Genomic DNA, 23585 nt, shown 5'->3' on the forward strand with positions numbered 1-23585 from the left:
TCTTTGGGGCCACTGCAGAAACCTCCTAACTGGTTTCTTGGAATCCATTTGGTTGAGTCATTTCCCTGAAATACAAGTCTGATCACGTCACACCTTTTCTTTACATCCTTTAATGAAGGTATACAAGAACTTTTGACAAACTGCTTCTAAGAAAGAAAACAGAACACTGGGATGCAGAGACTTACATTTTAAGTATACACTTGTATAGTGTTTGGAGAAAAAAACAGGTGTATGTATTCAGTATTCAAAGCAAAACCAAGCCGCCTCCTCAAAAAACTTTCTATGGCTTTCCACTGCCCTTAGGGGGAAAGAAAATCCTTGGTCTATAATGCTCTGCGCGGTGTGGCCACGCCGTATTGATCTCTCTTCCCCTGGCTCTCTCCAATGCAGCGACACAGGCCTCCAACTTAGCTGGGCGAGGCTCTCCTGGGCCCCAGGGCTTTCACACCGGCTGTTCTTTCTGCTTCTCTCATTCTTACTCCCATCAGATGAGGAAGGAGCCAGCGCCCAGCCGCCGTCTTGGCCTTCCCTGTAATAGAGGCGGAGAGTGACACTGTCGGCATCCCTTGGTTCAGAGGGCGCCGCGTGAGAGAGAGAGATGGGTTGGGGTCGCACCACCTTGCCCACAAGGTCGGACGGTTCAAGGACACGGTGTGACGGATCTCGCCTCTCCTAGAAGGCCTTTGGGGAGGGGGGGCTGGAGCCAGGCGATGGATTTGCCAGGTGTGAGTCAAAACATGGTCTCCTCCCCCTCAAAAGAGGAAGCCTGAACCACTGGCTGTGACAAAGGCTGCAAGGCAGAAACGCCATGACCTGCCCCGTCTCGTACCTCTTGCGTCTGCCGTGCGACAACAGCGCTGGGAAAATGATCCGGAGTAGCCGGCCCCACTACTAGCAAAGCGCGCCGGCCCCGCGCCGGCGCACTCCGGACCCTGAGCCCGGCGCACCCAGGTCCCGCCCCGGGGCGGGCCCGCACCCCACCCCGCCCCCCGCCTCTGCGTGCGCACCGCCTAGAGCCCGCCTCCGTGAAAGACTGCCCGGCGCATGCGGTCGGGCTGGTGCACTGGCTGCCGGTGGCTCAGCGTGAGCGTCACCCTCTTAGCTCTTTAGCGGACGGCAGGATTTAAAGGCGGCCTCAGGTAGGCTGACTCGAGGGATCCCGCGGGAGCTGTTCTCCCGTGCAGGAGTCAGAGGCAGGAGCAGAGCCCGGTGCGGGACAGTCCCACCGCCGGTGACAGACACAGCTCCCACCAATCAGGGGTGAGGTGGCCCGCCGGCCTGCCCAATGGGCTGCGTGCCTAAAGGGAGTGGGGCGGGCGGCCAGGCCGGCGAGGAGCCGGCTCCCGCGCACGGGGCCGCGTGGCCGGGCGCCGCCGGGGAGACCGGCCGCGGGGGGCGTGGGGCGGCGGGGAAAGGCCGCGGGGCCCGGGCTGCGGGGCCCGGCAGCGCCCATATCAGCGCGGCCTGGCTCGCCTGACCAGGGTGCCAGGGTGGCTCGTGGGACGGAGAGGGCCGTAGAGGCTCGGGAGCCCCCGCTGCCCAGCCCGCCCCGAGCAGCCCGGCGGTCGCCGCTCCATTCGGACTGCCGCGGCCCTCGCCCCTTCTGTCTCAAGGCACGGCCTTAGCCTCGCTGGAGGGGGATCAAGGTCCGAGCCAGGCCCGCCGCGGTGGGGGATGGGCTCGGCGGCCTGGCTGCGGCCCCCTCCGGCGCGCCCGGACTTCTGCAGGCGGAGGGGGCCTGGGAGCTCGCGGAGCCGGACGGCCTCCAGGTGCTGGGGAAAGGTCGGCTTCGGCCCCACAGCTGGCCTCCGTACTTCCCGGCCGCCCGGAACGAAGATGCTGCATTTTAAAGAAGTTCACTACGTGTGCGTGGCGCAGTTAGGTCCACACTAATTATAATTGTGAATCCTCAGCAGTCCTGTGACACAGGCGATGCGGAGATTCTCAACCCGGTTTAACAGATGTAAGGACTTGGGCTTCAGGCGGCTTCTGTGACTTGACAGGTCCCAATACACAAGTGGTGGAGCTGGAACTGGATCTCAGCATTTAACAACAACATCTTTGTTGTTGTGTCATCTTTGATGAATTCCTTTGATGCATCTTGATTTCTGTTACTTTTGTGCTTGAAAACCTTCCCATGTCTCTCATCACCTTCAGACTAAAGTTCAGATTGAGCATTCAGGTTGCCCCATGATTTGGCCCCTTGCCTAAATTTCCGATTTATTTCCCACCATCTCCCCCTCACCCCCTCACCCCCAGTCCTTCCTTGGCCCTGCCTCTGTGTTCTGTAGATAGCTGTACCTCCTGTCCACTCTGTTCCCTTTCCCTTCCAGGCTGTTGCAAGTCTCAGGTCAACACAGTGGGAGCCATCTGGATCCTCTCCTCCCTTCACTTCTCTCACGGGCCATGGTCCTTACCCTGGGCTTGCCACTGAAAGCTTTCTGCTCTCTCTTCTTCTCCATTTATACCTGTCACACATCGTCCCTCTGCTTCCTACCATCACTGGATTACTCATTTATTTGTAAATGTTCTGTCTCTCAAAATGGATTGCAACTTGAGCTATGGGCCCAAGTCTGAGTAATTTTTGTAGTCCCCGAAGTGTCTAGCACAGTAGCACTTACCTACAGGGTAGTCCATACATGGGGGTGACTGGCTCCCATCAGCCTCTCCTGCCTGGTCTCTGAGTACATGGGAATATTTATTGCCAGGCACTGTGGGGGACTGCAGGCATCTCCCCTAAAGAGAGGTGTTATCTTCTTAGAGTAAAATTGGGGCCAATCAAATGCAAATGGATGAGATGAGTCTTCTAGAGAAGTAACCCACTCTATAACCCACGCGGGATGGCTGAGGAATTTCTAGAACATCCAAAATTTAGTCAGTGAGTCCAGGGTATAGTCTCAGGGATATGCCTGGTTAGGATGTCTCTAAAATGTAGCCAGGTCTGATGTTCACATGTCAATAAGACACTGTTCAGCTGTGAAGTGACAGAGCAGTGTTTCCCCCAAATATTAGGGACTTGGGGTCAAACAAGTTTAGGGAAACTGCAGACTGTATATCCCTTTTGGGAGATCGCAGTGCACATTAGCTTATTAAAGGCTCCCAGAGGTCTTGCATTAAAGAAACCAGTTGACTGTTTAACCAGCATTTCTCTGATTTATCTGTCCATAGAGCCCTTTTTGGGTATCCCATATGCATTTTGACGAAACCAAGGAGCATGCTTTTGGGAGTGCTGCAACAGAGAATAGAAAGAGCAGGACATGGTTGGGTGTTTTCCTTGCTGTCCGAGGGGGGAAGACATTCTGAGCATTCTCATCTCTTTGCCGAGTATGTTTATTCCTGCCTTGGGGAGGAGCGGAGCGGAGCGGAGCAGGGAGGGGGAATGCTTCAAGCAGAACTCCCCAGTTTCCTTGTTCCCTTCTGAGCTTATTTTTAGTATAATTTGGCTTCACAAGAAGTGTTCCCAGAGGAGGAAAATGTCCCAGACCATGCCAAAGCAAGCATTCTCTTCTACTTGTGATTGTGTTTCTCATTTTGATCACATTCAGGTTTACTGACCAAATGCTATTTCTGAGCCTCCAAAGCCGGGGCCAGTGATAAATTCTCCCTGGCGAGCCGGTCGCTGTCTGTCTGCTCACCTCTTGCCCCTGCTGCTCTTGCATCCATCCATCCCTTTTATCTCTCACCAAGTCTGTTTCTTCCATTCCCTGCCACAACTGTCCGGCTCTTAGGATTTAATCTAATCTCCCCTCTCTTTGAGTCCTCTGCCCATTATGTGCTTCAGACTGGTTTATTGTCTGATGTCCTTTTCCTCCAATATATATAGTCTCTCTTCATGGCATACCTGGGAGAGATTGCTGGCAAGGAGCAAGTTATTACATCTCAGAAGAGAGCTACCTTTAATTAAAAGACCTTTAGTTTTAACTGCTACTCCTTTTAAATGTTCAAGTTCTTTTATGCTGTCTTCCATAACCTAGAGGAGCTGTGTTTTCTTGGCGATAAATTTTAGTTTAGCCAAAGACATTATCTCTTCCATGGGGAATCGGAGTGCTCATCCAAGATTGAAATTTTTTTCCCCATGTAGGGAAAATAATGAAACACCTGCCTGACATCCCAGTGTCTGGCGGCGGTGGCAGCCAGCATTGGGGGCATAATGTTCTATCAACAGAGCTGGCTTTTTTTTTTTTTTAATTATGTTGGCTGTCAAGGTTGTTAGCTGTCAAAGTTTTAAACAAAAGCTGCATTATTTAATTAGCAGTTGTTTTTCAAGTCATACTTGATTAAAGCCATTGAGTGATCCAAGAAACATTTGTTAGGATCCCATATAACAACCTTCCAAAGTCATGTGACAGATAGGGAAACCGAGGCTCCTAGAGGCTTCATAGCTAGTAAGTGGCAGAGCCAAGATTTGAACCCAGATCAGTTTGATTTGTTGAGGTATGTTTTTTCTTTTTCCCAGGTCAACAAGTAAAAATGAAGTACATTCTAGTTACTGGTGGTGTCATATCAGGAATTGGAAAAGGAATCATTGCCAGCAGTGTGGGCACAATACTCAAGTCATGTGGTTTACATGTAACCTCCATTAAAATTGACCCGTATATTAACATTGATGCAGGAACATTCTCTCCTTATGAGCATGGTAAGCAAAATGCATTTCCTTTTTCTTACTTAAAAATAATTATGTAATATGTGAAAGAAAATGTCAGCCCCTGGAAATTGTGTGTATTTTGCATTCCATGACCTCCACTTCCTGCCTTCTGAGAAGGGTCCTTAGCATAGCAGAGTGATGCTTTTCTCACTCGGACAGAGAAGAAGCAGAAATCTTAATAGGCAATGGAGTGATTAGAGTTCAGTGGTTTCTGTAATAGGAATGATATTTTAGGTAGCTGAATGAAAGTTTGTCTCTTCTCTTGAAGAAAGATATCTGGTGACACAGTAACTTTCTTCAAATATTTGAGAAGAGGGATTATGTTTATACTTTGTGGCCCCAATCTTTAGGAATAGGATGGGTGGATAGAAGTTGTAAGGCCATGGATTTTGGCCCAGTGTAAGATCTTTATAATAGTAAGTGCTCTCCAAAAGTGGGGTGAAGATTTTGTGAGTTCCCTTTGGTAGAGGTGTTCAAACAGAGACCAAAGGACCACTTTGTAGGGATTCAGGCAACAGATAGATGTTGAATTTGGATGATCTGTATGCTTGAGATTCTGTTTTGCTAACAGAATTTGGATAGTAAAAACAAGCATCTTTCGAAGTGAGTGAAAAGTAGAAACTGTTAAGGTAGGGTAGGAAAACAGCACTATACTTCTTTGTTATTGCTGATTACCTACCAACTGTGTGATGTGTAACTGTGTCTGAATTGCCTAAGAGAGTAATTTCTTAAAATTGGGGGTAGATGTACTATTGAGACATGTTAAAAAATACTTCTCAAGTATTTATTTATTTATTTGTTTGTTTATTTATGGCTGCGTTGGGTCCTTGTTGCTGTGCACGGGCTTCCTCTAGTTGCAGTGAGTGGGGGCTACTCTTCGTTGCAGTGCGCGGGCTTCTCATTGCGGTGGCTTCTCTTGTTGCGGAGCATGGGCTCTAGGTGCGTGGGCTTCAGTAGTTGCAGTGCGTGGGCTCAGTAGTTGTGGTTCGTGGGCTGTAGAGCGCAGGCTCAGTAGTTGTGGCGCAAGGGCTTAGTTGCTCTGCGGCATGTGGGATCTTCCTGGACCAGGGCTTGAGCCCGCGTCCCCTGCATTGGCAGGCAGATTCTTAACCACTGCGCCACCAGGGAAGTCCCTCAAGTTTTTAAATTGTTTTCATACTCCTACTTTCTAATGTGAGGTAAAAATCTATGAGTGTCCTCAGAGCAAAAATCTTTATGTAATAAATAGTGTCAGGAAGGATGGAAAAAATTGGAGCAATATTTCAGCATTCTTGAGAGCAGAGGATGAGGGAAAAACAAGACCATTTTTACTTTCCTATTTTTGGGCTTGTCTCCCATTGTGATGGTAGGAAGGCCCCATTTGGGGCAGAATTTCTAGAATGACATTTCAAGGAATGAATGTTAAACAAAGGAATAAGAGGAAACTTGAGCAATTTCACACCTTTGTTTTGGACTAAAGTGTGGCCCAGAAGCCGGTTTCTATAATCAACATGACTGTAACATATATACCTTGTTTTAAGTTTTTGGATCAAATCCTACTTTTATCACATTCAAACCTTTCTCTGCTCAGGTAGGAGACTTGAGTCGAAAGTTCTTTTTCTTAGGTGGCGGATACCATACCATGTAAAGTTCTCTGTGTCTTGCTTGGCTGTAGTTTCCTTCTGTTCATTCCATGCTGTTTCATGACAGAATATTCTAATTCAGACTGAGTTTGGTGGTAAACTGAAGTATGGAGTTAACCTTTTGCAGAATGATTGGTGATTTTTCTTTCTTGTCATATTTACTTTTCTAGAAATAAATTTCCCTGCTTCCTGTCAAGTTAATGCAGACTTTGTTCTGTTCAAGTGTTTATATTTGGGAACTCAAGTTGGGCCATGGTATGTGTATCTTTCATGCACCCTAACCGTTTTCACTGTTCACTGCAGGTGAGGTTTTTGTGCTGGATGATGGTGGGGAAGTAGACCTTGACCTGGGTAACTATGAACGTTTTCTTGACATCCGCCTCACCAAGGACAATAATCTGACCACTGGAAAGATCTATCAGTACGTTATTAACAAGGAACGCAAAGGAGATTACTTGGGGAAAACCGTCCAAGGTAGTACTGGATTTGCCTTCAAGATTTAAAAGTCTTAGCCAGTTTAATTTCTTTTGTGTATAAAAATGTGCCTTTTATGCAATTTCATCATGAAAGTATCAAGGTATTGTTACTGAACTATGTCTTCAGTTGAAAATTCAGAGTTGCATGGCTGATTACTCAAAAAGGAACTTGAGTAGGCTCCCGTCTCTCTGTGAATGGCATTGAAGCTGACAGACCAGCTTCATGATTTGAGTTCAGAGAGCTCTTGTTTTTCCACAGTGATGAGTGTGAAGTGATGACGGCAACTAGGTGAGGGCCGTAAGCCAGATGGTGTATGTTGTGCATCTGGGACGTTCTGTGTATAGACAGGGAGAAGGAAAAGGACTCCCATTGTGTCCATTGGTCTTTGGGCTGGTTATGGGCTAGAGGGAGTCTGAGAAGCGGGTCTCTGGGTCCTCCTGAGCTTTCACCAGCACAGCGTCTGTCTGTCTGCTGGGTGGAGGTTTTGCACAGCGATCATTTGAGCCTAGTGCTGCTTTTTAAAAGTGGGTGTTGGAAAGCCACAGGTCTAGTATGATGGCATAAGTCCAGATTTGGGGGCTTGCTGAAGAGTGGCTCTCATCTGAGTTATGAGAATAAATCTGCTTTTGACTTTGGTCTTTACTGGACTGAAGGCTGAGGGTCACGCTGACGGCTGTCTCTCCCCTGGGGCCACCCTGGCCGGATTCTGGGCTAGGGGGTCATGTGTAGGTCTTAGCTCTGCCACTTAACCAGCTTCGTGAACATGGGCAGATTACTTCCCCTCTTTGAGGTCTAATCTCCTTTTCTGTGAAACGGGGATAATAACAGTACCTACCTATCCGGGTTGCTGGGAGAATTAAAGGAGCTGAGTCAGTGGAGTATTTCTCTTGAGCTCCCAACACACAGAACGGAATCGATTAGGAGTTGCAGTGATCTTGATCAGACAGTTTGCTGTTCTAGGCCTCTAGTGTATTAATTCATTTATTCACTCATCAGCGATTTCTTGAGTGCTCAGTGTGGTCACACCCTTGCTGGTACTGGGAGTGCATGATGAACAAGCCCAGTGAGGCCATTGTCCTCATGGAGGTTACCTTCTGGGAGAGAAAAAACCAAACTGGTGAAGTGAGTTGTCTGATAGGAGCTGAGAGGGAACTAAATAGAGTGCGGAGAGAGAGAGAGAGTGGTGCGGAAGGCAAGTCTGGACAGGTGGGCAGGGAAAGCCTCCAAGAGAGGGCGTGTGAGCTGGGAGGCCAGCCCTGGGAAGGGCAGAAGGAGGGGGGCTCGGCGCGGACAGAGGTCCCCGGCTGCAAGGGGCCTGGTCAGGGACCAGGAGGGAGACTTACGGCACTGAGACCAAGGGGCAGGTGGGAGAGGTGGGCTGCAGCCGGGTTCCACGGGGCCTCCTGAAGGGCCACGGCATGGGGGTTGCATTTTACTCAGAGCCGTGGGAGGCCATTCAGGAGTTTAAGCCTGGGAGTGGTGAAGTCTGAGTTGCATTTTAAAAGACCACTTTGGCTGCTGTGTGTGGAATAGGTAATATCCTGTGCTTGAGGCACTGCCGGTTCTATACATAGCAAGTTAAACAGCAATCTCTGCCCCTTAGGAGCTGGCCTTCTGAGCCCCACGACTGTGGTTTAAAAAGCGCTGAGCCATGGCTGGGGTTGATGAGCACCATCACGCAAGGGCTCTGCTCAGCAGCTCACCAGTGCTCTATCGCTGCCATGACTTCAGGAAGTAGAAGCTCTTACCTCCAGTTAACGGATAGGGAGATCGAACTTAGGAATAGTTAGGTAATTTGCCCAAAGATCCACGCCTAACGAGTGGTGGAACTGAGACTTGAATCCAGGCATTCTGGCCCCAGATGCTGTGCTCCCGACCACCCTGCTGCACTGCCCTGTCTCTGCAGTAGGTTATCTACCCTTGGGTAGACTGGAAATGTAATGGAACAGGGTCCTGGTGCTCTCTTGTCCTTGAAAAAGGGTGTGATGTGCTCCCCCCACCCAGCCGTAAGCAGTAGGAGTGGCCAGGGTAGATTCTGCTTTGAACCCACTGCTCTGAGGTGGCTCAGGTCACCCCTCGAGGCCCTGCTCTCCTGTAGGGCTTCTAGTCACAACCAGGAAATCTGGAAGGGAGGCCGGGGGTAGTGTGATTTGTTAAGGGCATTTGAGAGGGGTCTCAAAAATATTGTTACGACCCACTGCTACTCTGCAGTTTGTTGTCACAAAGGGTGTGTCTGCCTCAGTCGATGCGGATGGGACGTGTGGGTCACGTATGTCCTTTCTCTTCCTCAGTCGTCCCGCACATCACAGATGCAATCCAGGAGTGGGTAATGAGACAGGCGTTAATACCCGTGGATGAAGATGGCCTGGAGCCTCAAGTGTGTGTTATTGAGGTTTGTTGAGTCTGTTTGGAACTCTGTGGTACCTGCGCATGTGACCAGGTGTACGTTTTCTCCTCCTTAGTCACCCACCAGCAACTGATAAGCCAGTTGCCTGTGAAGCCCTTGACCCTCTGAAGGGCAGCGTGGCAGGTAAGGGCACAGTCACCGTCATGTGGAGTGGCTGCACCATCGAAAGCAGTATTTTGTCCACGCAGTTCTCCTTGTTCAGCATTTATACCTTTGCTTGGTATGAATTGTACCGATAAGAGTGGCATGACGCATTTTCGTCTGTCTCTTGAGAAAGTCAGGTGACCCGACCTTCAGCTTTCCTCTGGCAGGAATGTTCATCCCTCTGAATGAGCCTTTTTTGGTTTTAGTTTCTGTACTCCTGCTTTGCTGATCCCAGCTGTTGGATCTCAGTGTTCCTGTGAAAACAGGAGACTCAAAAGTTCCAGCAGTTTGTTTTATAACTGCTTTTTAATATGGAAGTTATTTATGGCTAAATAGATAAGATTACAGTTTCTTTGCTTTGTGACTCTTCATACAAATAAAATTCCTAGTGCATCTTTCACCTGACCGTTTTCTTGAAATGATGTGGAAAGATCCATGATAACCTTGGGGAATGTTGAACCTATCATAAAAAGTAATCTTTTAGCACAAGGAAACGTCCAGTGTCAGTATGTTAAATGACATTTTACAGGCCCAGGGAGTCTGCATTACACTGTTACTGATCATTGAATTGAGATGACAGAGTATGTTTGTTAGACACCTGAACCACAAAAGGAAGGTTTAGTGCTTAACCTCTAAATTAACTTTGTTCTTCTAGCTTGGTGGGACAGTAGGAGATATAGAAAGCATGCCCTTTATTGAGGCCTTCCGTCAATTCCAGTTCAAGGTCAAAAGAGAGAACTTCTGTAACATTCATGTCAGTCTAGTTCCTCAGGTAAGGCATTCAGAGCTTTACTTTGGGGGATGGAGAGGAGGGAGGAGAGGATGGTTTTCATTCCTTATCTGTTTCAAATATTTGAGGTGCAGGAAGCAGGGAATAAAACACTTCTTTGTGAACTTTAAATTATTACAATCATACTTTTTGAAAAGATCAAATGGAAAACATTTGGAAAATTAATCAGGGAAATTGCAGTTAAAGACAGTGGGTTGCATGTGTCCATTTGTCTTTACTACGTGATGAAACTCCACTACAACTGGAGTAGAGGGAATTTCTTTTTTTTTTTTTTTTTTTAATTTATTTATTTACGGTTGCGTTGGGTATTCGTTGCTGCACGCAGGCTTTCTCTAGTTGCGGCGAGCAGGGGCTACTTACTCTTCGTTGTGGTGCGAGGGCTTATTGTGGCGGCTTCTCTTGTTGAGGAGCACAGGCTCTAGGCGCGTGGGCTTCAGTAGTTGCAGCACGGGGGCTCAGTAGTTGTGGCTCACAGGCTCTAGAGTGCAGGCTCAGTAGTTGTGGCACACGGGCTTAGTTGCTCCGCGGCATGTGGAATCTTCCCGGACTGGGGCTCGAACCCATGTCCTGCATTGGCAGGTGGATTCTTAACCACTGTGCCACTGTGGAAGCCGGAGGGAATTTCTTTTTAAGACAAAAATTCACAAAGATAATTACTCTGAATGGAGTCAGTAGTGACAAAAATTAGGAAGGCAGAAAGCAGATGGCCATGTAGAAATGGACTGAGCAGACCTGGGAGAGCTGGATTCTAAGCCTGCAGCGGAGAAAGCAGGGAAGCAACCCTGCTCGCCCTGCAGAACCCCGAAGACCCAGGAATGGGCAGCACCGGGCACCTCTGGGGCTGGGGGTGGGGCTCGTTATAACTGCCGTTTCAGAAGCACTTAGACCCTGGCATCCCCTTCCCTGTTATGCACAATTGGGCATCAGTCCCTCTCCTGTCTTGGCAGAGACTGTAGGCTTTTTCTGGATGAGCAGGCACTAGGGACAGTGTAATTTCTGCTACTTGATTTGCAGAATCATCACAGCCAGGCAGGGACCGTCTGCGTAGGAGATTGTAAGATTCTTCTTGGGGTATGCAGCTAACCCAGGAGAAAACACACTGCCCTCAGAGGCTCCTCAGTGAAAACAGACCAGCCAGATTCCCACAGTGAGGACCCTGGTGGACAAGCTCACCCACTCACAGAACTTCCGGTTAGCTTTTAGAGTGAGCCGGCAGCCGGTGATCACCAGACATTTGGAGAAAGCATTTAGCGTGCAAGAGACCAGAACAACAGAAAAAACAGAGGAAATTGAGGCTCTGCAGGGAGTAGGAAAAGGAAACCTTAAAAAAAGAAAACAAAGCAACATATCATTAATATCCTCAGAATTAAGAGGAGATAAACTGCATCTGTTAAACAAGAGCTGGATACCTTAAGAAGAGAACATTCAGAGAACAGAAAAGAATTCTTGGAAATTAAAAATTGGATAGCAAGAATGAAAAAGAAGTTTAAGGAAATACCCAGGAAGTAGAGAAGAAAGGTCAAGAGAGAGAAAATAGGAGAGAAAAGGCAAGAGAATTAGAGGCTGGTCTAGGAGTTCTGATCCAAATAATGGGATTTTCAAAAAAATAATAGAAATGGAGAGGGAAGTGTGATGTGAACCAGAGGTCAACAGACAGACCAAATTAACCCACCCTCTGTTTTTGAAAATAAAACAGCTCTGCCCGTTTGTATTAAAACAGCTATGCCCATTTGTATTAAAACGTTTATAAGAACCTACTGTAAAGCACAGGGAACTCTACTCAATACTCTATAATGACCTATATGGGAAAAGAATCTAAAAAAGAGTGGATATATGTATATGTATAACTGTTTCACTTTGCTGTACAGCAGAAACTTTGTAAATCAACTATAGTCCAATAAAAATTAAAAAAAAAAAATCAGAGTTGGGTAGTTGTGACAGAGACTGTGGCCCACAAAACGTAAAATATTTATTGTCTGGCCCTTTATGGAAAAAGTTTTCTGATTCCTGATCTAAATAATTCAAGGAAATTTCCAGATAGGAGTTTCTAGATTGGAAGGGCCCACTGAACGCTCAGCCTGTTAAATGAAAAATGACCCCCACCAAGGCACACTGTTGTGAAATTTTGGAATAATGGGGCAGAAATTCTAAAAAAACTCTAAAGAAAAAAATCAAGAGTCATTATGGCATTAGACTTCAACAGCAATCCTGAAAGCTAAAAGATAGTGAAGCTGTTTCCTTAAAAATTCTCAGGGAAAATGACTTCTAACTTAGAATTCTGTACCCAACAAATGTTATCTTTAAGTGTGAGAGGAGAATAAAGATAATTTAGTACATAGAAAACTCAGCATATCAACAAAACAAAACCAAAAAACCAACCAAGGAAAACAAATAATTGGACCAGAAAGGAAAAGTTATGGCACGTGGTTTTCATGGTACACAGTATGTAAATACTCAAAAGTATGTAAACACTGAAGAGGGATCATGAAATAGGGGTTGCATACACAGGGCAGGTGCATGTAATGGGGGCAGGGGAATGAAAAGAGTGGATTCCTTACCCAACAGGAAGTCAATAGAAAATGCCTCAAACTAAATGTCAAGAAGTAGCAGTAAAGCATACTAGGAGGATCATTCAAGAGTGGAAAAGTGAAGGACCTACGGTAGCACAGGGAACTACATTCAATATCTTGTAATAACCTATAATGGAAAAGAATCTGAGAAAGAATATATATATATATATAAATCACTTTGCTGTACACCTGAAACTAACATAACATTGTAAATCAACTATACTTCAAATAAAAAAAAAGTGAAAGAGTGGCTATCTCTAGGGTTTGGAAAGGGGAAGGGCTGCTACTACTGCTTTTAGGACAAACCTTACAGAACTACTTGACTCTCAAATATATGCATGTGTAACTTTGACAAAGATAAAAACTAAACTAGGTAAATGGTCAAATTATCTATTTCCCTATTATAAAAAGAGGGTCGGGGAAAAGTCACACCTGAAAATTCCTTTTCGTAGAGAAATTAACTTTTTTTTCCTTCTGTAAAATAGCCAAGTTCAACAGGGGAACAGAAGACTAAACCCACCCAGAACAGTGTTCGGGAACTCAGAGGGCTTGGGCTTTCCCCAGATCTGGTAAGATTTCCTGGTTACCTGGTTTCAGAGTGATCTTATCTGTCTAATTAAGATCTTGCCTCCATGGCAGCCAAAACCTTTTCTTGGCCCCCATTTAGTTAGCCGATGGTGGAGAAGTAGGGTTAGTGCTTAGTGAACTGGGTTGTGGTTTGCAAAGATTTCCTTACCTGGTGTGTGTGAGGTCATGTCTTCTCCTCCCAGCCAATCATTCATTCTCCTGTCCTTCCTACCCAAGAACATTGGTTGAGGAAAACCCCAGTTGGCTCATTAATCTGTCTGTTTGTCCTGCCACTCTCATGTTTCTCCAACTTGGGATTTAGGAATTTCAGTTTTGAAAACAAGTAACATTTTTACAGTTTATGTGCATTGTGCTAGGAGTTAACATTTTCATCCAGCTTGACAATGTGGTGTCTACTTTAATTTCAATCAGGAGAAAAACCCAATTTTGTAACCCCTTCTGTCCATCCAAATGTCTAGGTTGTGTGCAGGTGCTCAAATCCTCTCGACACATCAGTGAAGGAGAAAATATCAATGTTCTGCCATGTTGAACCTGAACAAGTAAGTAGAAATCCCATCTTCACATAAATCATTTTTTGCTGCTAATTATCCTAATGTCTCTTAGCCAGTTTCATGAGGCTTGTTGTTATTTCATAATTTGAGACAGTAGACTGTTCCATAGAAGAACTGACGCCCACCGGCCCTGTGATTCTCCGTCACCTTATCTCCTGTGGTTCTCCGACCATCTTTTACCTCTCCTGTCTGTCCCCGCTCCTCGTACTGTTTGCTCTGGCCATGCTGAGTGGGTGTTCCCCTCTCCCTGTAATAGGCCTGACAATCTCCTATTCATTTTCATTCTTTGGAGCCCAGCTAGGACACAGTATTGTCTGAGTAGCTTTACCTTCCAAACCTCCTCAAACCTCAGGGTTAATCTTCTCTGGGTGACCTGTGTGTCTCACAGGTCCTGGTGGTAAGCCTGTCATACTGCCCCTTAGTGTGTATGTGTTCCTGTGTGTGTGTGTGTGTTTGTGTGTGTGTGTGTGTGTGTGTTCATCCGTGTTTGTCTCTCCTCATAGACTGAGCTTCTTGAAGGCAAGGATCAATTTATTCAACTTTATATTCCTGTTGCCTGCTGTCTAAGGTGTTGTAGGCTCTAAACATATAGTCTTTTTTGTTAGTTGTGCTAATGGAGGTTACCTATGGTACAGGAAATTCAACATTTTGGAACCTGTGATATTTCTAAGTGTGGTGCGTGTAATGGAAATTCCAGTGGTGCTAAGTTGGGATTGTGGCTTTGGTCAGGTTTGGCTGAAGGAGAGTAGAAGGGAAGTTGAGGTCAAGGAACGTATGATTAGGTTATGGATAGTTTGTTCTACTGCTAGGTTATTTGAGGATCAGGAGACTAAGCGGGTAGCCCACCTGGCCTAGAGAGGAGTGAATGAGGCAGCAGGGTTAAAATAAGAGAAATCCATGTGAGGGTAGCCTGACACCTGAGATCAGTGTTCCTGGGCACGATGCCTGAGCCAGGAGCCCATCAAAGGGATTCTGCTTCGTACTAAGTACGTGGAACATCAGAATACTTTCATTGTTATGAACAGCCTTTTTTCATGCACTTCAGTTATTTTAGATATTTCTGTCCCAGCAAGTGAAGTACTTCAATTCTATAATAGGATAGGTTATCATTAAAATTAGTCACTATTAAAAATGTGACAAGTGTTTCTATATTTAAATTAGAACTTCACATCTTTTGCCTATTTTTAATTGGGTTGCTTATCTCATTGAGTGATAGGAGTTCTTTATATATTCTCAGTGCAAGTCTTTTATCAGATATATGATTTGCACATTTTTTTCTCCCAACTTGTGGTTTGTCTTTTCATTTTCTTTTGTTTTTTTTTGTCTTTTCTTTTTTTAATTGAAGTATAGTTGATTTATAATGTCATGTTAATTTCAGGTGTATGTCTTTTCATTTTCTTAATGGTGTCTTTGGGAGCATAAAAGCTTTTACATTTTGATGAACTCCCAATTTATTCATTTTTTTCTTTATAGGTTGTGCTTATGGTATCATATCTAAGAACTCTACTTAACCAAGGTCATGAAGATTTTCTTCTGAAGTTTGATAATTTTAGAGCTTAACACATAGGTCTAGGATTCATTATGAGTTAATTTTTATGGATAGTAACTTTTCAGTAAAATTTGCAATTCATCTTTTTGCATGTATAGATATCTAGCTCTTCCAGCTCCATTTGTTGAAAGAACTGTCTTTCAATAATATCCTACAATTTTCTTTTTAAAGGTGGTTTTTAGACTTATTTATCTTTGTGAATTGTGTTTTAAATTTATTTATAGGTATTCATAATTTTTGTTACTATGTGAGTGGTGTATTTTTAAAAATTATATTTCCTGATTAAATAAGACCCATGTATAGGAAACCCTGCTGACTTCTGCCCATTGATCTCAAGCTTAGCAACCTTACTAAAATTGTTAGTTCTGATTTAAAAAATTTTTTTTTTTATTTTTAAGTTTTTTGGCTGTGTTGGGTCTTCGTTGCTGTGCGCAAGCTTTCCCTAGTTGCGTTGAGCGGGGGCTGCTCTTTGTTCCAGTCTGCGGGCCTCTCACTGCGGTGGCTTCTCTTGTTGCGGAGCACGGGCTCTAGGCCCGCGGGCTTCAGTAGTTGTGGCTCGCGGGCTCTAGAGCGCAGGCTCAGTAGTTGTGGCGCATGGGCTTAGTTGCTTCGTGGCATGTGAGATCTTCCTGGACCAGGGCTTGAACCCGTGTCCCCTGCATTGGTGGGTGGATTCTTAACCACTGTGCCACCAGGGAAGCCCCGTTAGTTCTGATTGTTTGCCTGTAAATTCCTGTGGTTTTTATGGGTGAGCAGTTATATTATATGCAATTAGTGGCAATTGTTTCTTATTTTCCAATTCATGTACATTTTTTTTCTTATCTAATTGTAATAGCTAATATCTCTAGTACACTATTGAATAGAAGTAGTGATTAGTGACCAGTTTTGCCTTGTTTCAGACTTTAAATATTAAGCATTAATATTAAATATCAAACCAAATGATGTTTGCTGTGGGGTTTTTATATTTTCACATTTTCTCTAACACTCCTGATTTACCAGGAATTGTTATTATGAACTGGTTTTGAATTTTTATTAAATCTGCATCCAGTGAGATGATTTTTCCCCCGCCTTTAATCTATTCATGTAGTGAATACTACTGTTAAATGTAAGTGGTGTGGGGTGCAGCATGGGCTTTTGAATTTTTAGAAGCTCTCCCAAGTGATGCCAATGGCAGCCAATTTTGAGAACCATTGTTCTTAGGACAGTTCCTACTTGGACGTGATTTTTTTTTTTTTAACTAATTTGTGGTTTGGTTTATGAACTTTTTTTTTTTTTAAGGATTTTTGCATCCATGTTCATAGGAGATTAGCCACTATGTATTCTATTCTTCTTGAGTCAGTTTGGTAATTTATATTTTTTAGAAAATTGTCGTTTCTTTGTTTTCAAATTTAAAACAGTTATTTTCCCAAGGTCCTAAGAGCTGGTAGGAGTCCATCAGCCCAGTTAGTTTTTGTTTGTTTTAATTAACTAACCTTTGCTCATTTTTAAACAGGTGATCTGTGTCCACGATGTCTCGTCCATCTACCGAGTACCCTTGTTGTTAGAAGAGCAGGGGGTTGTAGATTATTTTCTCCGGAGACTTGACCTTCCTATTGAGAGGCAGCCACGGAAAATGCTGATGAAGTGGAAAGAGATGGCTGACAGGTTTGCTTCATAATAAGGAGCTGGGAGTTCGAGCCTTAATTCTCTTTTTTTGTAGGAGCTCAGGGAATTCAGCTCTTTCTTACTTGTGCTATCAACTCACATTAGAAAAGGCCTTCATGGTAAGGGGTGTAAAGAAAGGATCTCAGCCCTCGTGTAGCTGCATCGTGGATGAGGAAGTCCCAGTAGAGCTGGCCCGGGTCCCGGGTCTCAGGGAGTTCAGATCACACAGCTATCACCCTTGTCTCCCACACAAACAGGCCTCCTTGTGGTGGGCTAGCACTGGTATCCGAGGCCCACATGGATGGCTGGATGTGGCTGGAGCACTCCTGGCTGCTCCCAAATAGCTGAGCTGTGTTTGGGAAGATGCTGCCCACCCCATACTACAAAAGGATTGACAAGGGTGTCCAGTCTTTCCTTACTGCTACTTTCAAAACTCATCAGTTTGAGAGCTGTCCCCACTCTGCTTGCCTCCTCGCTCTGTGATGCTTGCACAGCACATCACAGATCTTCACACGGCGCCTCGGAGCACTGGGCGTGTGGTACCGTAGCTGCCGAGTCATCTGGATGGCACTAATGAGCATTTGTGGAGGGAGCACTTGCGCCGTTGTTCAGCGATACTTATTTTCATCTTGACATTTTCCCTTTCAGTCTGTGTCCATTTGCTTGTATATCATTATGCAGCCACAAAAATGGCACAGTTTTATTTTTGTGTTACTAATTATACTTTATAATGAAAAAGTTTAATGAGTATGGACTCTTGTGTGGATGCCCCATAACTTGACTGTTCCCTTCATCACATTAACTCTTGTGAATTGTCTGTGTTTGTTAATTTTTTAACTTAAAAAAAAAAAAAAGAAAACCAAATTTGGAACAGATTTTGAAGCCATCTCTTTGTAACAGGTTCCAAAATCCTACTTTCTTTACAAAGCCTGCCATGTTGATCTGAAAATTGCTTCCTCTTTACTGTTCAGTACATAGAGCACAGACAGTAGTTGCTCCTATCATATTTTTCCCAGACATGTTTTTCTTCTCTTTAAAAGGTGATTTGACCTCACGGGAGTATGTACATTCTGAGTGATTTGGTGTTTCTTGACCTTTGTGTGATAGATATGATCGCCTGCTGGAGACTTGCTCCATTGCCCTCGTGGGCAAATACACCAAGTTCTCAGACTCGTACGCCTCTGTCATTAAAGCTCTGGAGCATTCTGCACTGGCCATAAACCACAAGTTGGAAATCAAGGTGAGGAGGTGTCACACAGGTACAGGGAGGCCGTCTCTACTCTCATAGGTGCTGCGTGCACACCTGCTTTGTATTATTGGAGCTTAGAATTTCTTTTTTAGGAATCAAAAGGATTTGTGGTTGGCTCCTGGCTGGGAGAGAACAGCCGAGCATTTTCAGGAAATAAGGGAAGATGTGGTCAGAGCAGAAGCCAAGAGAGTGAATGCTTGGATCTGAATGTCAGGTGACCCTGGGAATGGGGAGTCCTGGTGGCTAAGCATGCTGCACAATTGCTGGCACCTGTGCCAGTGTCCACCCCGTGGAGCTGGGAGGTTTCTCAGGAACAAGTGTCCAGTCACCCAGCTGGTGCCGGGAACACGGGCAGCGCCCAGTGAACGGTAGTCACTGTGTTCTGCTCTGGACGTGCCAGGCAGAAGCTGAGCTGCTGGTATGTCAGGCTGGAGGCAGTGGAGTGTCGAGGTTCAGGGCAGGGGTTCCAGAGCCAGGTGGCCAGGCCTCCGAGTCTGTGTGATGCTGGGCAAGCTACTTAGCCCTCTTTGGGCCTCAGTTTTCCCATCTTTAAAAAGGGTTGTCACAGGGCTCTTATTATAAGAATTGAATGAGTTCATATAAAGTGTTTAGAAGTGTACCTGGCAGGGAGGAAGTACCATATGTGTCAGCTCTTCCACTTGTCCCTTTATATCTTTTTCCCAGTAAAGTAGCTCCCAGATGGAGCTTTTCAGGAAGAGATGGAAATTAGAAGTGAAGCTGGAGCTCAGTGCTGAGGGGTGTTGACTGGGGGGCGGGTGGGGGCAGAGCTGATGGCACCGGGCAGCTGCCCTCGCTATTGGCACTGGGGTTGGCCTCCTACTTTCCAGGGGCTTCTCGGCGTGAAAATGTAGCTTGCTTTATGCTGGTGAACAGGTGCTGAGAGGATGAGCAGTTATACGTGTTTTAAGAATCGTGGGATCTCATTACCCTGCCCTGACTTATTTTTTTGCTAGTTCTTTCGATCATTCATTTATTTTATCTCCTTGGAGGTAACCTGTGCCGGTCATGTGTTAGATGGTGGAGGCCGAGAGGGGAATCCGAGTCAGTGAGGTCTCTCAGGTGTGAAGGGAGCAGGCAGAAGAGGGGGCGAAACTGCCCTGAAAGACATGTGAGGAGGGGCCCGTGGGCAGGTTGGGAAGATGGGTAAGGCAGCAGGGAAGGGCATTGCTGACGGCAGGGAGCGCATATCCAAGGACTTGGAGGTGTGGAATGGTTGGGAACTCAGTGGATGGAAAAGTGTGAATTGGAGGGTGTCTGGAGACAGGCTGGCGAGGGCCTGGTCATGAATCCCGTCAACTGGGCCACTCCTGGATTTTGCCCTGGGGTTCAGGGAAGTCACCGCAGGGTATTAGGAAGGAGCAGGAAAAAAATGAACAACCTAATAGAAAAGTGGGCAGAAGATTTGAACAGACACTTCATAGAAGATGCACATGATATACACGAAAAGATGCTCAACGCCTTTAGTTGTCAGGGAGATAAATGCAAATTAAGTCTCAGTGAGATACCATCACCCACCCACCTGCGTGGCTGAGCGTGTCAGTGAGGGTGTGGGAGTGTAAACTGGAGCAGCCGCTTGAGAAAACAGTCTGGCGGTTTCATATGAAGGTAAACACACGCCTACTGTGTGTGACCCAGCAATCCCACTCCCAGATATTTACTCGAGAGAAATGAAAACGTGTCCACCGAAAGAATCTTATTTTTATACAAATGGACCAATTAGTCATAACAGCCAAAATCTGGGGACAGCCCAAAAGTCCAGGACGAGTCAGTGGATAAACATGTCGTGTGGTGTATTCCTACAGTAGCAAAGTACCCAGCAGTAAAAAGGAATAAACTCCGTGGTGATACACAACAACACGGGTGAATCTCAGGCATTGCACGGAGCTGAAGGCGGCAGACACGGAAGGCTACACGCTGCATGGTTCCGTTTGTCTGAAGTTCTAGAGGAGCTACAACCTGCGGTGATGAAAGCAGAGCCAAGATTGTCTGGGGCAGGAAGCAGGGAGGACGGTGTTTGCAGGGGGCAGAGGGAACTGGGGGGAGGTGACAGGAACTTTCTAGATCTTGATCGAAATGGTGGTCATACCTTTGTGTGCGTGTGGGACAAAACTCATGAAGTGCACACTTAAAATGCTTCTGTTTCATTGTGTGTAAATTATACTTCAACACAGTTGAGAAAAATGAGAAGTGATCTGGGGGGAAGATGGACTCGGGGGGAGACATCTTGAACAGAGAGGACACTTCAGGGTCTGCGCTAGCGGGCTGAGTGCAGAGCGGATGGACAGCCAGAGTTGGGAACTAAATGATTCGGGAAGGAAACTCATATTTTAAAATATAAGAAAGATCTTAAAGTTTATTTAAAAAAGATTAGTAAGTGTAAATACATTAAGGTTGTTTTTAAACTTTATTTTAAAATTAAGAAAGATGGAGTGTTGGTAATATCGTTTAGAAATCCTGAGTGCTCAGGAGTCACGAGGCTGCTGCTTTTCTCTCCGCTCTGACCGCTCCCAGTACATAGATTCCACGGACTTGGAGCCGAGCACCTTGCAGGAGGAGCCCGTGCGCTACCACGAGGCCTGGCAGAAGCTGTGCAGCGCTCAGTAAGCGGAACTCGCTACCTTTGGTTTCCAGGGGTTTGGGGTTTGTTTTAATGAACCAAGTGCTGTGCTCTCTTGTGCTGGTGGTAGGTAATCGGCTTGTTTAAATGTCTTTTAATTGTTGAAAGGACTACATACATACTGCATGACCGAAGCCTCACAGAAATATAGCTTATCGGTTTCATTAAATGTCAAGAAAACTAGTTCTGATTTTATTGATAATGTTTACTGAACGCATCTGTGGATAAGGCTTATTTAAAGGTGTTTCATCCAGAACACTTGCTGAGTACCCGTCAGTCGAGTCTCATAAGTAGTTCGTTTTGGGCAGCTCTTGTCTACAATAGTAAAAAATCAGCCTGAATATCTAGTTCACTAGAACAGCTGAATCTTACGGAGCCATACAGCCATGGTCAGTGTGGCACGCCGAACTGACCAGCAAAGGCCCCCTACCTACTCAGGGGAGCACTTCAAGCCAAGAGGTAAAAAAAAAAATTGCAAACTTAAGGGAAGAATCCCTGCCTGGGACAGATATTGTGCAGAGGTGGTATTACAATCATGTACAACATCTTTTTTTTGTTTTTTTCTTGACTGGTTATAAGCATTTTCTGATGTTAGTAAGAAAAGTGGATGGTTTTGTGTGCATTTTCTAAGTCCATGGTGTTTCTACACGGCTCATTGGCAGTGTTGAAATCACAGTCCTAGCCCCAGCAGCCAAGGGTGTGGAGTGACTTCATGGCACCAGTGTCTTGGAAGTGACTCCTTGGAGGGTTATTGCGAGCTGGACTGGAAAGGGGTGCTTGTGGTATGCTCTCTTGCACAGTGGCGTGCTGGTTCCAGGAGGATTTGGTGTCCGAGGGACTGAAGGAAAAATCCAAGCGATCTCCTGGGCTCGGAAACAGAAGAAGCCTTTTTTGGGTAAGGAGTAGGAAAGACAAGAAAAGGTGCCCCGTGGGAGCCTGTAAATAAAACGGAGATCATCGAAACGAAACATAGATGCCATCTTTCCAGATAGCAACTCAAGTATAAGCCTTTTTGGTTCTGTTTTTTGAGAAATTCAAACTGGTCTTTAAAAGGAAAAATTTAAGCTTGAGCTCCATGTAGCTGTCATGGAATTTTGAGAGAATGAAATAGCAATTAGGAAATCTTGTCCATTTACTGAACCCAGCTGTTTGGCAGGACATGTGAGACTGGGTTTTATATGCTTATTTGGAACACCAGCTGTCTAATTGGGCAGAATGATTTTGGATGCTTCCTGCTGCTGTAAATTTTAGTCATTTTCAACATGACCAATTGTAACTGGGAACTTAATGAGAGAGGGTAAGAAGACTTGAATTTTAAAGTACTGAAGAGAATATTATTTATTTCTAAAATCGCATGACTTCTAAAACCTGGAATCATCATATACTCTTAGACCCCGTTTTTGAAATCTGGTACAGATAAAACATAGCAGGGGGTTGCATGTTTATAGCAGGGAATTACGAGAGTTTGTAATTGGAATTCTGGGAACAATCAGGACACAGAGTCCACGTAGGCGGGTTGGAAATGTGGGAACTGACTTTTCAGTGGAGTTTCATTTGTTTTTCCCCTCCACCTGCAAGGCGTGTGCTTAGGAATGCAGTTGGCAGTGGTTGAATTTTCAAGAAATGTGCTGGGATGGCAAGGTAAGTAAGTGTCTACTTAAAAATTTGTTAAATTCTCACTTAAGTGTTTCTGGCAGCTGTTGGGTGAGGGGGAGCCATGGAGGCCAGGCCTGGTTTCTCAGTACCTCGCAGCTGCAGCTAGGGGAGCTGCTGAATTTATTGAGGGAAAACGCTGTCCTCCAAGGGAACCACCAACCACCGGAGGAGGGGACACGGCTGAGCAAGTCGCCTGGCTCCGCCCCTGCACCTGCTGCTCTGGAGACGCCCGCGCTCCCGTCATCACGGCCACCGTCCCTGAGCTGGTGTCCGGAGAGGAAACTAACTCTGGCTGGTGTGAGGCCGTGTGGTTGTTATGAACTTGGGCGCTGGAGCTGGTCAGACCCGGGCTCAGATTTTGACTTTATCACTCAGGATGGGTGGTGTTAGGCAAATTACTTACTTAGTCTTTCTGGACCTCTGTTTCTTCTGTAAGATGGGGGTCCTAGTGGTACCTACTTCACATGGTTGTAGGAGTGGAATGAAATAGTGCCTATAAATAGTCCCAGCACAGTGCCTGGCACTTGGGGAATACTCACTAACACTGGCCCCGTGCCTCACGGACTGTATTACTGCGTCCAGACCGAGAACTCAGTGGCTTCCATCTCTCAGCACCCTGTGGGCTGAGTGGACTGGTAGCGGCTGTGTGGTTTTCTGCTCCCCGTGGTGCGTCTGAGCTCGCCCTGTCCAGCGGGGACAGGGGTCCGGCCTCATCGCTCACTAACTCAGCTGCGCTTCCTCACAGCCTGGCGACTGCCTGGCTCCCGAAATGCCAGGCTTGCTGTGCGGGCTGTTACTGAGCTTGCTCGTGTCCCACGGCCGAGCCCAGCCAGTGGGGCAGCGGGCCACGCACGGCGTGAGCCCTGGGGTGCGGTGGCCCCATCGGGGCCGCCAGGGGAAGGGCCTGCTACAGGACCCTTATGAGCTCTAAGAAAGCTCAGCGGAGCAACCCGAGGAATAGAAAGACCGCCCAGCTTTACCAGTGTGATTCCCTGTGCCCAGCTGACCGTCAGGGCTGGGTTCACGGCACGTTTTTCACAGTAACCCCACGGGGA

The 23585-nt window shown here is 46.0% G+C and overlaps 1 protein-coding gene across 3 annotated transcripts in view; it reads left to right on the top strand.

Moving 5' to 3' along the window:
* Positions 1-1023: 1023 nt before the first annotated feature.
* CTPS1 (CTP synthase 1) overlaps positions 1024-23585 on the top strand; it is a 29922-nt gene continuing 7360 nt past the window's right edge. Inside the window, exons 1-12 of one of the 3 annotated variants that reach the window (XM_059919933.1) lie at positions 1024-1139; positions 4457-4636; positions 6571-6741; positions 9036-9136; positions 9951-10067; positions 13141-13224; positions 13702-13782; positions 16836-16987; positions 18095-18227; positions 20769-20857; positions 21675-21769; positions 22453-22515. In XM_059919933.1, coding sequence (XP_059775916.1) covers positions 4471-4636; positions 6571-6741; positions 9036-9136; positions 9951-10067; positions 13141-13224; positions 13702-13782; positions 16836-16987; positions 18095-18227; positions 20769-20857; positions 21675-21769; positions 22453-22515 — 1252 coding nt within the window. In that variant the 5' untranslated portion in view covers positions 1024-1139; positions 4457-4470. Of the gene's footprint in view, positions 1140-1188; positions 1261-1944; positions 1964-4456; positions 4637-6570; positions 6742-9035; positions 9137-9950; positions 10068-13140; positions 13225-13701; positions 13783-16835; positions 16988-18094; positions 18228-20768; positions 20858-21674; positions 21770-22452; positions 22516-23585 lie in introns of those variants that run through there. The other 2 variants (XM_059919934.1, XM_059919932.1) reach the window with 2 other exon arrangements.

The sequence above is a fragment of the Balaenoptera ricei genome, chromosome 1 (assembly GCF_028023285.1).
Source record: "Balaenoptera ricei isolate mBalRic1 chromosome 1, mBalRic1.hap2, whole genome shotgun sequence".
In the NCBI taxonomy this organism is placed as follows: domain Eukaryota; kingdom Metazoa; phylum Chordata; class Mammalia; order Artiodactyla; family Balaenopteridae; genus Balaenoptera; species Balaenoptera ricei.